Source organism: Pterocles gutturalis, unplaced genomic scaffold (genome assembly GCF_000699245.1).
Source record: "Pterocles gutturalis isolate BGI_N339 unplaced genomic scaffold, ASM69924v1 scaffold1988, whole genome shotgun sequence".
Classification (NCBI taxonomy): Eukaryota; Metazoa; Chordata; class Aves; order Pterocliformes; family Pteroclidae; genus Pterocles; species Pterocles gutturalis.
The window spans coordinates 30,024-43,662 of NW_010120139.1; the positions used below are offsets into that span (position 1 = coordinate 30,024).

The window sequence follows — 13,639 nt, forward strand, 5'->3', positions numbered from 1 at the left end:
AGCATAAACATCACAATAAATAAATGTAGAGCAAAAATACGGCAGTTATTGGCTTAGACTGAGATCTTAAGATTGATGACTTTTACCTTCTGGATCATAGCCAGCACAAACATTCCAATAACCTGCAGCATTTTAACTCTAACGATGAGCTAATTTCAGATACAGTAGTTGGAAGAATTAAAAAAGGTAAGGAATCTGACTCCGTAAGTGTATCCATGAACAACAGCAGCCCTGTACTTCCACTCCTAATTCTTAAACATACATGTCTGTTAGAATATCAGTGCCAGTTGCAAAAGCTATCCAAAGACAAAAGTGAAACATCAACGATGAGTATTTTTAAAAGGGAAGATGAGTAGCCCGGCCTTAATCCTGTTTCATATATGTGTTATTAACTCCACACTACTGGAGAGCACCGTCTCATGGCAAGCAGACCACGACTAATGATGCGTGTTTGGTGTATCACAGTGATCCATTAGGGAAGCTGTGGTGTGCTAGAAGAATTGGGTCATTCATCCAGGCAATGGGCTTGTCAATACTTCAGATAGGCTTTCTAGGGTTCTGACTCCTATTTAAAAAAAAAAAAAAAAAAAAAAAAAAAAAGAGAGAGAGAGAAAATATTATTAATTCTATGAATAAATTTTCATCTCTCGTGCCTGTGAACTTTGCATATAAGGTACCCCTAACCCTGGTCCCCACAGCAGCTGATCTACTGCCCACAAGTGCACCAGTCTCTTTGGGGCTTCTATATGGCAATAAAATCATCTCTATTATACTGCCCTCAACAGAAAGATGTTATCTTTGTGTTCTGACCTGTATATATGTATTCGTTAAAACTTAATTCTTATCCAAAAGGTTTCTGTAATTTCTGACTGCTCCAGCATTTCTGCATTTAAAAAAAAATAAATAAATTAATGCCCAGTGAATAAATGCTGTCCTGGTTGAGCCACTATGCCAGGCCGTCCCAGTAAGATGATGTTTTGGTGACATAAGCTGCAGATATTCCAGTGATTAAGATCTCTATAATTAAGTCAGTTGCTTTCAATTTACATGTGATAATGTGAAGGAGAATGTATTCTTTAAATTTCATTTACCTGCTATCTCCAATTAACTCACACGTATATGCTTGGTTTCATTTAAGATGCTTTCCTTCTCATGGCAACAGCTTCAACTATGCAATTAGCATGAAGCTGATATGGACAAGGTTTGGATAAAGGCAACGGTGCATCCGAACACACAGAGTTCTTTCAATTCAAAGAAAATTCAATGTCAATATTTCAAGAATTCCATAAAAAGTTTGCAATACTACACTGACCTTTGATGCCAAAGTAGGTTTCAGTCCAAGAAAGGAGAAGACAGTGTTGCTCTCCTTTGATTCAAAAAAACCATCATAATCCTAGACAGGGAAAAAAAAAAAAGAAAAGATGAGTTAACATTTGTATTCATGTTTTCCTGATTGATCTTACCACACCATATATTAGACTAAAGGGTGACAAGTAATAATGGTCAGGAAAATACTAACACTCATCTGCATTCTCCTACATAAACTAGTTATTCTAAAAGCTATTCTAAACCGTAATGATATAATCAACTACTATGGCAAAGAAAACTGCATACATTCTCTAACTAAAACACTTTCACTACTTTATTTGACAGGCAAATACAAACATGGACTTGCATTCAAAGAAAATCTACTGAGAGTATATTTTAAAGGCATTTAAGTGCCTAACAATGCAAATAACTTTCTGACTGGGTTTTCAATTTGCAGTTTAGCAAACAAAACACTTCCTAACATGGAAAGCTCCAAGAAGGCAGCCCAAGGCAGCTGAACTCCTTGTTTCTTCTGCGGTGGGACAGAGATTGCATCATCGTTGTATCCTTTGAAATCACCAATCTCAGCCCTGGGCAACCACATAAAATATAAGATGTTACCACTAAGAAACTGGTTGTATAGAAAGATAAAAAATAAGCTTCATTATCACGATCAAGTTCATTTTAGGTTTCAGCTGCTTAAGATCACGTTCTGATCTCAAAGTGTTACTAATGCTTTTCCCGCTTTGTTCATTGCATCGGACACCTGCTACTCTTCTATCATCAGGTGAGCTGACAACATCCAGTTTCCACGGGAAAATGAGAAAAACAGAGCACAGCTTAGTGAATGGGTTTGGCATATGGCAAGAAGCCAGAAGGTTTCAGGTTCTCTTAGTGGTTTGGCAAAGATTTCCTCTGTGACCACTAGCACCCAGTTCAGACTCTTTTCCTCCTCCACATAACTGCAAAATGGAAAGATCAATCCTTCTAATATAATCAAAACCACTTCTGACATGTAAAGTACTCTGTAAACGTCAGGAAATTTCAGGTATGTGCTCATCACTACATAGAAATTATCTCTAAATATCTAAGATTAGTAGTTAGCTTAACTTGAAGCATTCAACAGGAGAAGTACCTTTAAATATTGACTGTGCACATCAACACCGAACAGTAACAGGCAGTGTCTGTGCCTCCCCATGCTTCCCATCTAGGTAACAGTCATTCCCAATGCACCTGACTCCCAAAGTCAGCACTTCTTTGGCTACTAATCCCTAATCTCATTACTTTTTGAGAGCTCATCTCTAATTCTTATGGTTTCAGGTGTTTTCCCCTGAAATTTGACCTCAATTTTTCCCCATCTGCAGATTTGCCCACTTGTTTCCTTCCACTCCTGCCTTCTCTTGAGCCTGTAGCCCCACAAACCACCCCACCATCACAGGGGACCGTGTAAAATACACAGAAGCAGCTCTAACTGAAAAGCAGAAATCTTTCTTTGACCTGGCTATTCTCAGAAGGCCATCAAAGGACACACAAAGATTAGGAAATTTCCTTTACCTTCCAACCAGTTTACTCATGCCTAGCCAATATCCACTTCTGCTTACATTTTGGCTTCTCAGATCCTAAGCAGGAAGCAAAAATGGTCTGGGCAAGCACTCTGCTCCCCAGTGTTTCTCTGGGTCTTCACAACGCAGTGTGAACCCCTGAATAGCCCTTCATCCCACCTGCCAGACCCTACTATAATATCCATTAAATTATATCCTTGCAGAAGGATGGTTGGTATTTTGTGAAATGACTTTGTAAGGAAAGTGTGTGCTTGTAGATGAAGATTTTCTTCTCTTTGTTCTCTTTTTTTTTTTTTTTTTTTGTCTCCACCAATGTAAAATAAAAGATTGTTTGGACAGAAAATACATAGTCACCATAGCACGGATAATATACCTCCCATGAGATCGACAATCATCCTGCAGATGTGCAGAATTCCTCTTAAAACCTTTATGGTGCACTAGACAAAGACGCTTTACTACAATTTCCACAATGATGTACTGCTATACCAATGTGAGCACAGCTCTCCTAGCCAAGTGACACTTTGCAGTTCCATAGTCATTCAAACACCCCCTGCCCAGAAAAAAACACAGCTGCACAGAGAGTTTCCCATCCTAACCCTCTGCACTAGAAGCATCACCCTGAAAGACACAGAGAGGCCAGCAGGAGTGTACCATGATCATATTAGCTGACATAAGTAGAAAGAGTAAACCTTCTTAAGATGGTTTTTTGTCATTATCTTCTTCAAACATGGCACATTGCTGTGCTATAGACTAGGGCAGTAAATCAGTATTCTGGGACCTAGAGAGAAAGTGCACGCTTTTCTTCTATCTGGTTTTCCGGTCAATGGTTTTCACTATGTGTGATACGTAATTTCCAATGAATAAAAGCTACTCACTTCATTCTATGGGAAGAACCAAGTTTATTTGCTTTCACTGCCAGGGGGAGGAAACACTACAAGGAATACAGCAGTTGTGGAGGGAGGGAAGGAAGAATCTCCTGCAGTGATCAGCATCAAAGACTGGAAAACAGACTTTGCAGACAGATGTTGCTCATCATTATGAGCACAGAACTACTGCCATTACTGTTTAAAATGCTGACATATGACAATATTAGACACAGTTTTAAGTTCCCTCACTGTTAATTTTAGGTATGATCTATTCTACCTAACTTTGAAATTAAACATATATTAAACAGAGGAAATAGACACTTCTACATCAATTTAAAAAAAAAATCATTAAAGGTGACGAACTGATGCTGATTTCTGAAATAACATGAATTTACAATTAACAGCCAGATGATAAATCCAAATAGTATAGACACATCTCAGAACTAAACCATGGTACAAGCTGAAACAGTACTGAAACCAACCCCAACAATGCCATGGATTAAAAAGGGACAAGGTAATAACTGAATACCTAGAGGAATAATAAGTAATACTGAAGGTCTGCAGAAGGATGTTCGATTAAGCCCTTGACCTCTACCAATAAGACTTGAAAAACTGCATGGACACTGTTCAACCTGAAAAGGTCCAGCCTGATTTTGCTAAAGCACATGAATAGAGGACAGCTATTGCAAGCATTTCTGCAGCAGCATGGCTCAAGACAGAGATCATTTTCACTCCCCACTAGAACACCCTTTCCTCCTAAGCACACAGGCAGTTTCCATGAACCCCCAGACACCCGGTTGTCTCAACAGTTTGTCAGAGGCAGGCTCTCTGTGTTTGTTCAGGTGAGTCATCATCTCTCATTCCCATTTTCAAGTTCTGGGGTTCTCCTGAACTGTCTTAATCCCAGTATTTCAATTAGCTCCAAAACCATCACAACTCTAAGACCATGGGGTTTTTCACTCTTTGTTAACAAATAAATAAATTGGAAAGAAAAACAAGAGCAGGGAAGGATTCACAGCACAAAACCCGGTGGATCAATTCATTTTAAAGGGAGCAGAATATTTAATAACCCCAAGAGATTATCCACCAGAAGCAATCTCCCCAATGTTTTGAAATATCTGCATTGCAAAACATACTAAAACGCTATTGACACTTTCTTACTTTCATAGGGGGTGGGGGGAAGAAGTATCATGCTTTTAGATAAAGTAGTAGTAAAATTTTCAATAGGTGAATTTTCCTACTCATCTCTGCAATGAAAACATACGATCCCAAAATATTCGAATGTGAAAAAAGTTATAAAAATGCATAATAGTTCTATAAAAGTTGAACAAAATCACTTTAGCACTGTAGTTTCTTAAGAGATTTTTTGAGAACCATGATCTCAAGGACCACAACCTCAAGGACTCATCAGTTGTGCTTTGGCACGCAGTTGGAGTTCTGAGTGGACATCCCTGGCTTACCCTGTAACACGGGAGAGATAACAGATGTTCCAAAAACATTCTGTCTTCGACCTTACCGTTATAAGGAAAAAAAGTCTGTACATGTTTAGGACACATGTAAAGACACTAAATCCATGGTTGATGACATGAACATTCTCGTCTCACATCAAGAACATCCCACTGTTACCAGTAGATCCAGAGGCTGAAGAAGGAAAACGGTGCCAAGCTCAGTGGAAGCTGAGAGCTTAGCACACAGGCAAGAGCCCAACTGGCTTGCGAGCGAAGGGGTTCCACCTGGAGAAACTCTGTGGGACACGGCCTCCCACAGAGGAAGGACACCACCATCTGCCGGCTATGGCAAGGCAGTAGTCCCCTGTTCCTGCACCAGGCTTCACCACTGGTAGCAAGCTACTACAATCCCCTTGTCACCGTCCCAAGCAGCTCTCCCAAGCCAGCGGGTGCTGCGGCTTTGCTGGGACCAGCTGATCAGTGCTGCCTTGCCCCTGTGCAAAGAAGTGGCTCCCACTGCTGCCCTGGAGGGGTTCAGAAAGCAGCTGGTAATCTAAAAATATATGAGCGTGGCAAACTGCCACCCACTGCCCCACTTCAAAAGGCAACTATGCGCACAAATAGAATTTTGAGCATACCACTTTAAATTATGGTCCTTGGTGCTTCCCAGAGCTCCTAATGACACATTATTAACGTGTAAAATTCTGGCAACATCAGTAGCTGATTAAGGCTGCTAAAGCTAAGGGTACATAGAGACAGTGGACATGAATCAGCAGTGACAGAAAGATGCTCGAGGCCTCTGGAAAAGTTGAAAAGCCAAAAATACAGGTGATAAATCACAAAGCACAAAGATGAGGGCAGGAAAGGTTACCACGAATGACAAATGCCAGTTAGGAGAAAAACCATCTCAGCATGGTTTGAGGGGATAGAGAAGTGACAGGAGTACAAATAAGGTAAGTAAAAAGCTATTTCAAGATAGAAAAGGCTTCTTAACAGGATAGCAGCCATCTGACTGTCTCAGGCCTGGCTCCTCACCCTTAAAGTCAATGGCAGCTTGATCACCCACCACGTAGGCTGAGCAAGAAACAGCCCCTCTGTTTTACCCCCAGAACACTTAGAGCATTAAAGATGCTCTAAGAGCTACCGAGGAATGGATTAGCTGCCCTAATAAACTCTTGCTTTGTTGAAAATAAACAAAGCTAACTGTAGAAGTTTCAACAGCTCACCTACAGACACGCAACATCTTGCTGGCCTTGCACGGCATAAAGCTCTTATTTGCTTTCCCTGCTCCTGCTGAGTGACTCTAAACTGGGACAGAGAAGCAGGCTATGGCTGCAAAGGTCTTCAGGAGCAAAGTTACCCCAAGTGGTAATGGGAGGAAGGCTGTGAATCTCACTGTGGAGGCAGGACAGTCGATAATCGATGTAGAGCTCAGTGGAGCACGTTGTCAGAGCACACTAAAGATGCTAAATGTTTACATGGCTTCACCAGAAGGCTGAAGTGCACAAAAGAGAAATGTAGAAAGAACTACTAAATACATCAAAGTCACATTTGCTTCAGAAAACCAGCTAGAGACAGGGAAAATACTCAACAGAAGTATTTTATATGCTTGACTTGCTTGTAGTCTTTCCTAGGTATATGCTTATGGCCACTGTCGGGACAAAACTGGGCTAGACGGACCTTCCATCTCACACATTTAAGGCCACTCATTATCTCAAGGTGTGTCTTGCACAAACTTTTAAAGTAATCATCAAAGTAAAGTAATATTGTCCACTTAGTATGCTGGTAAAAGAAAAAAAAAAAATAAAAATAAAAAAAACACAAGCCTCACACTTACATAGCTTTGTTTTCAAAATCTGAATCCTTGCAGTTTATTCTGAAAGTAAAAGATGCCGCTGTGGCTTTGCACTTCTCTAACACCAGATTAATCAAAGACAGGAGAACTCTCTTAATGCCTTGATTATGTAGAAATTCCAACAGCCATCCACTGCCCAAATGCTACAGTAAACTAAGAGCAGCTTAGTTTTTGAAATAGTGGACAAGCACTCAGGAAATCTGTTTTTAATGACACAAATATCTTATGTCGTTCTGGTATCCCACATGTGTTTTATGCCAATTCACTGCAGTAGGAAAACTGATGGTACTTGGAATTCTCTCCTCTTTAGAAATCTCACTTCCAGGGCAGCCTCTCCTTTTCTCAACAGCAACTGACAGGTTCACAAACCTCAGCTTGGCCACAGCAGTATCCCAGCTGTGATGTGGAGACCTTAAGTGTGCTGTGTTCCTGGTGCTGGGAAACCAGATCACTGTAGTGATGTGTTTAGAGACACTGCCATAATTAACTGGGCTCAGCATTTTGTTAAGCAGGTACACTGAGGCTTGTTTAAATAAACACTGTCACCGCTGGGAGAAACTATTTACTGCACACCAAAGTTAAAACTGGCAGTACTGCAGATCAGCATAAATAATTGTTTGTATTTCAAGGAACACAACACAACCATGGTGGCATAGAGTCAAAGCAAAACATTAACACAAAGGAGATTTCATTTACAATTAGCAATTCTACAGACACTGTCTATCCATTATGCAACTGAGATTAGGAGAACATTTTACCTAATGAAGTTTCAAAGACAGTAACTCTGAATAAAATCCCTTCCAGTAAATTTAGTTAAACAAGTAAGTTGGCTTTCTTACTGTTTGCTCTTAGTTTGCAACAAGAGAAAGAGTGAGCTGGTCAAACATCTCAGACAAATTCTTATTGCTTACAAGACCTAGAAGCAGAAAACCAATCCTTACCACACCAAAAAGCAGAAAAACAAGGAACCTGCCCAAATGTAGCTCGCACTGCTTTGCACAGATATTTTTTAAAATGCATTGATTATTGGACAGCACTTAAAAATTAGTCTGTTGGCATGCTATTTGAATTTGTTTTTCTTTGTCAATATTTTTTTACTATCTGATTATGATCTCTACATTCTTATAAAAGGGCCAAAGTAATTGCTCTTAGGGGGGAACTCCCAATTCAAATGCACTGACTCAGCACTTTGCTACTAAGTTAATACTGCAGGCCACTGAGAATGAGCTGTTAGCATCCTTCCTGAAAAGGGCAGTTCAGTCCTCCAGAACAGATGACATTCATTTACTGATCTGATTAGGATTACAATGGAAAGCTCTTACTCAGCACAGCTCTCCTTGGAGAACGAGTGTATGTATATGTGCATAGGCAGATGGTTTTTATTATTATATAAATACACAAAAATAAGAAGATCTTGTCTGCACAACACAGGACAATCTAAACATGACAGTTTTCAATTATCTAACCTTCTGACAAGATCTCTGCACAGGATTTTTAAAGAGCTTATACAATTGACTCTACAAAGCAACCTGTTACTCCTCTCCCAAGGGCCAGATGTTTATTTCAGTAATCTCTTTAGTAGGAGGCTTCCAGAAACAAAGGCTTAATAAAAGGGAGCAGATGTCAGCTACAGCTTTATTGTTCGGACAGCACATGACAAACTCAGGCTGATGTGACGTTTGCCATTCATTCCGCAACCCTGACAAGATACACAGACACCAACTATCCAAGAACCCGTATGCCTCACCTCTAAGAGTCCAGGTGCAGGGGGGCTTCCCTCAGCCAAGCACTGAAGGCCTCAGACTGGCATAATGTCCACCTGGGGAATATTCAGGGCAGTCAGTGGCAGGATCAGTGAGTACTATGGATGGCAGCAGGTGCCATCTCCCCCTTCTGTGCACCTTCCAGGTCATCATCTTATTTTACAAATTGTTTAGATAAGAATATTATCAAATCAGACCACGACAGGAATTTGAGAAGAGGGAGGGATGGAAAGGTCAGGGAGTTAACTCACTATGGAAGTCATAACTTTTTGCAACTGCAAAAGGTAACTAAGAGTGATTTCAAACACCACCTTAACTTGGCAATACAGGAAACTCTACCTCTGACAGGAAAAATAATCAAGAAATTTTCAGCATCATCAAACCCTAACAGCTGTTTTATGATCTCTGAGTTATTCACACTAACTCTCATCTCGCAAGGTTATCCCTTTTCTAAAGACGGACCCGGACCACCACGACTCTAAGCAAGTTGGGTAGGACACCTCCGAGGGCGCAGGGAACTGAATGGACACTCACTGAATATCAAATTAGCCCCACAACTGCCCTAGCTCCTGAAGTAAACACACTGCAGCACGCGTGCTAAGGTGACATCTGCCACGTTGCTTGAGGATCTGGAAAGACAGAGTTCAAGCTCTCTGCATCTGTAGGCACAAGAATAACGACAAACTCCACGACGACAGGCCAGTGCAGAAACCCAGAGGTGGCCTCTAGCTAGTTTTCTTCAATCTCTCTTTCCTGTTCTTTCTCTTATCAGTGAGTAGTTACTGATTCATCACTTGACACATATAAAAAAGGAAGAAACAGAAATGTGCATAAATCTTTCCAGGATCTTTTAAAAAAACAGAAGAGACTGATGGTTAACAGTGCAGATATCAGTGCCTCAGTAATCGCCTGTGCGCTGAATAGTTTCTCAAGAACACTGCATCTCTTTCAGCAGCCTGTTTTAATTTCTCTTGCCTATAGGCCTTCACTGTTTTGATGGAGTTGATATCCATATATTACATTTCAGGGAAGGACAATAAATATCACGTATCTCTTACTCTACTGCTGCCCGCTAGGCACTCTGTCAGGACTTACCCTAACACTCGAAACCATATGAGCAGCTTCCAAGAAGAAAGAAAAAAAAAAAAAAAGTCAGCCTGCTATGTAAATATTTTCCCTCCAGCTCAAACTCCCACCTGGAAACAGATCTCCTTTTAATTTTGGTTGGCCTAAATTTCAGGCGATCTCACAGCAGTGACAGATTTATGCCTATAAAACTGCCCCTGTCTCAAAGTGCTAACTTGCAGCTTTGCAAGATTTAAAATAGAGTGCAGTTTCACTGGAAAGTGGAGATCTCCAATCTTCTGAAAGATATAGGAGTCACTCCTAGTCTAAGAAGTGTTGTGTATTCAGTTGTGGAGATTTCAGACAAAGCAGAAGAGGGAGGTGTGAGGCACAGGCAAGAGCTCTCCATGTCCAATCCTCTGGCTACTGCAGATCCTGTTTGCATAAGTGTACCTATGGCTCCTCACCTACCATGTGAAGAAGCTAGAGCCCTAGCTGGGGGCTGCAAACTGCACTCCAGAAACCACATGCCCAGAATGTGGGCATTTCAGAGCTTGGCATCATGCTATAGTCACTTTGTGAATCTGGCCCTAATGCACCAACCTGCAGTGATCTCTCCATCTGTCTGGACTTTCCATGGTCCGTGTAAAAAAGGTAACAGCAAGTAATAAGTAAGGGAGGGTAAGTAATTATTTGTTCATTCTTTTAAATAGTGTTTTTAACCTGCAGGATATTTAATAGCTTGTACTATGTTGGATCCTACCAGCGGTACTTTAGAAAAATCTGAGTAACTCACATGCAAAATCACTGATCTGGCTGCGTAAAATAAATTCCCAATGGGAGGCAGAGCATTTAGAAATTTTTCTGTAACCTTGAAAGCAAAGGATTTAGTTAGAGAAAACTTAGAAAATGAACTACAGTCTTCATCATCATGTTTTTACTGGGTCCAGCTGGGATGGAGCTAACTTTCTTCACAGCAAAGTAGGCTGGAAGTAGGCAAGAGGTTAGGAGGAGACCCAGCTGGGACAGCTGACCCCAATTGTCCAGAGGCATGTTCCATACCATACAACATCATGCTCATAAAAAACTGGGGAGTGGTTGGTGTGTGTCTTCCAAGGTAGCTATTGCTCGGAGACTGGCTGGGCATCGGTCTGCTTTTGGGAGATGGTGAGTGTCTGCATTTGTACCACTTGGGTTTTTTCCTTTTCCTTCACTTATCAAACTGTCTTTATCTCACCTTATGAGTTCTCTTGCTTTTGCTCTTCCTATTTTCTCCACTGTCCTCCTAGGGGAATGGGGGGAGCAAGCAGCTGTGTGGTTGCTGGCTGGAGTCAACCCACAACAGACCTTTTTGGCTCCTGAACAGGGACTCAAAATGTTCATGATAATGACAGACTGGATCAGAGTGTTCTAGACTGAATTTACTGCTGTTTTATCTGTTTAGCTGTTTAGTTTGTGTTGCTGGTCATGACGTTGACTCGCTTGTTCTTGATGCTGATTTGTTTTTTCCTCAGTTGCTCTGTTGCTTGCTCCCTTTCTTCCACCTTTTTAATGGCTGTTTTCAGCTTTTGCCGTTTGCCGTGTTATCACTTTCTTTTGCTTTGCCTGGGAGAACCATGATAAAAACATTGGCCTTGAGCCTAATCTGATACAATTTTCACTAACTCAACTAACAGAAAACTCAGTGGGTATTTTTTCAGTTTCAGTTATTTAATAGTGATTTTATTTACTTATTTATGTTAAGATAAACACATGAACACACTCTCTGTGGAAATGACAAAGACAGAGAAGATGTGCAATGTCTGCTGACTTCATTTAATTGTGATATTTTAATGCCCCTTCCAGCACAAGGTCATCCTTTGCCTCCTGCCTAATGTTTTGCCTCCAGCCTTATTACCTAAGCACTTCATTAACTAGTGCCACAGGCTAACTGATGAATTTCAGAGATCCTGCACATACTTCTTCCTTCATCCTAGAAAACAGTTTATTTCAAAGCATGTTTGCTCTTTAAAGATGTTCATGCAGACAGTGAAGTCTAATAATAGGATTAACCCTGCTCAACCAAAACAGCTATCAGCTGAGCAGACAGATTAATGAGACCATCTCACATGCTGCATGACATCTTCTTCCTTGCTAATTCTAAACAGCAATTTCTAAGAGGAGGTTAAAACAGGCTATGAAGACAAGCTGAAAGGGTGAGAAACAACAGCTTAAAAGATTGTATTTCCCAGGTAAATGAAAATCACGCAGAGCAATGAAATTGTTGTTATTTGTAAGTGAGGGGCTTGTCCCTAAGTGAGGGTCAAAATCCCTTCCATGTCCCAGATACATTTCTTTAACTGACATTTCTTACCTGGAAGTAGAAAGATATGAGTTACACTGCTGAGTATATATGAGTAAGGCCAACACAAAGTATATGGAAAGGATGTTAAACACCTCGCTTCAGGAAGCCAGTTAGCTGCTGCATCATACCCAATCTGTTTGTTGCAGAGGATCCTAAATCACTCATGGGCTTCCTGCATAAAGCTAACAATGTCACTGCAGTTCACAGGTTCTCAGCACATCTGAACCATCCGTTAGCCAGAAGCAGCTTCGTTACAGCACTGTTGAGTCTGGAGGGGACTAAGTTAGAACCAGCTTGGGTGTATGTTCACCACATTGTACTCTGAAAGCCACATAATACCCACTTTTACTCTGCTCCGGCTATCATACACACAAAGACCATCTTCCCCATTTCATTCTCCTACTGAATTCCCAGACAAACCTTACCCAATTACTGCCTGATGCAGCTAGGGTGACATCTCAAACCTCCCCTTCCCCCACGAGCCAGTCTACCAGGTACCTCAAACCATAAATCCACAGCTTATAGTGATCTCATGAGGGACTTGACCATCAAAAGGTTGAACACGAAGCGTTTGACATTACAAATTCTCACATTTGTGAAGGGAATCCACTAGCTGAAGACAACCTTAGGATTTACAGATGAACTACGTGAATTTTCACTGCATGATCATTACCTGCTCCTATTGCCCCAAACTGTCAACATTTATTCAGATACTACTAGAGAAAGCTCAACAGCAGTTCCCAGCTTTTTTTAAATGGCCAACAGGGTATACTAATACATCATCAGTTGACAACCGTAACAGCTACTTACTCCACAGTACCGATCATCACTGAATATCTGCGGTGGCAGTGGATTGCCTTGCGCAGGCTGCCTATCCTCAGGAATATTTTTATACATCCATTGTCTTTTCTCCTCTGACATTGTGATATCCACTTCTTCAAACTCTATGCGATTGGCTTCCAGAAACCTCACTACATCTTGTTGTCTCTTCTTTATCTGGATGAAAGAAAGAGGAAAAAAAACAATACTCAGAGCAAGTCCACCATAACACTGACGCGCTTACAAACCTGAGTGCAGTCCTCCTCTCCTGTCCCACTTCCACAGGATGGGAAGTCACAAACTCACGAAGGCAAAGAAAATATTTTTTTCAGTTTTATGTTCATAGAAGTTAAACACTGTTTCTTTACAAGTTGGCAAAGGTTATACTTCCCCACCTCATTTCTAGAAGGCTGCCTCTTTAGTTCAACTGTGGGAATTTCAGCCTTTGCTCCCTAAAGATGCTTTGAAAAAAATACTCTGTATGGGACTCTTCAGAAGTAGGAACTGAAAGAGGTAGCTGGTTTTCAAAGTCATTAGGAGCTACATTTTTTAAGTATACAAGCAGCTAGAAATGCAAGATAAGCAACCTGGCAAGTCCCGGAAGAATCT

General features: G+C 40.9%; 1 protein-coding gene across 1 annotated transcript; it reads right to left on the bottom strand.

Moving 5' to 3' along the window:
• Positions 1 to 222: 222 nt before the first annotated feature.
• Positions 223 to 13,238, bottom strand: SH3BGRL2 (SH3 domain binding glutamate-rich protein like 2; the record flags this gene model as incomplete). Its single annotated transcript, XM_010076767.1, has 3 exons — positions 223 to 565; positions 1,313 to 1,393; positions 13,022 to 13,238. Coding segments are annotated over 3 exons (313 nt in total), but the record flags the coding sequence as incomplete, so codon positions are not given.
• Positions 13,239 to 13,639: the final 401 nt, after the last annotated feature.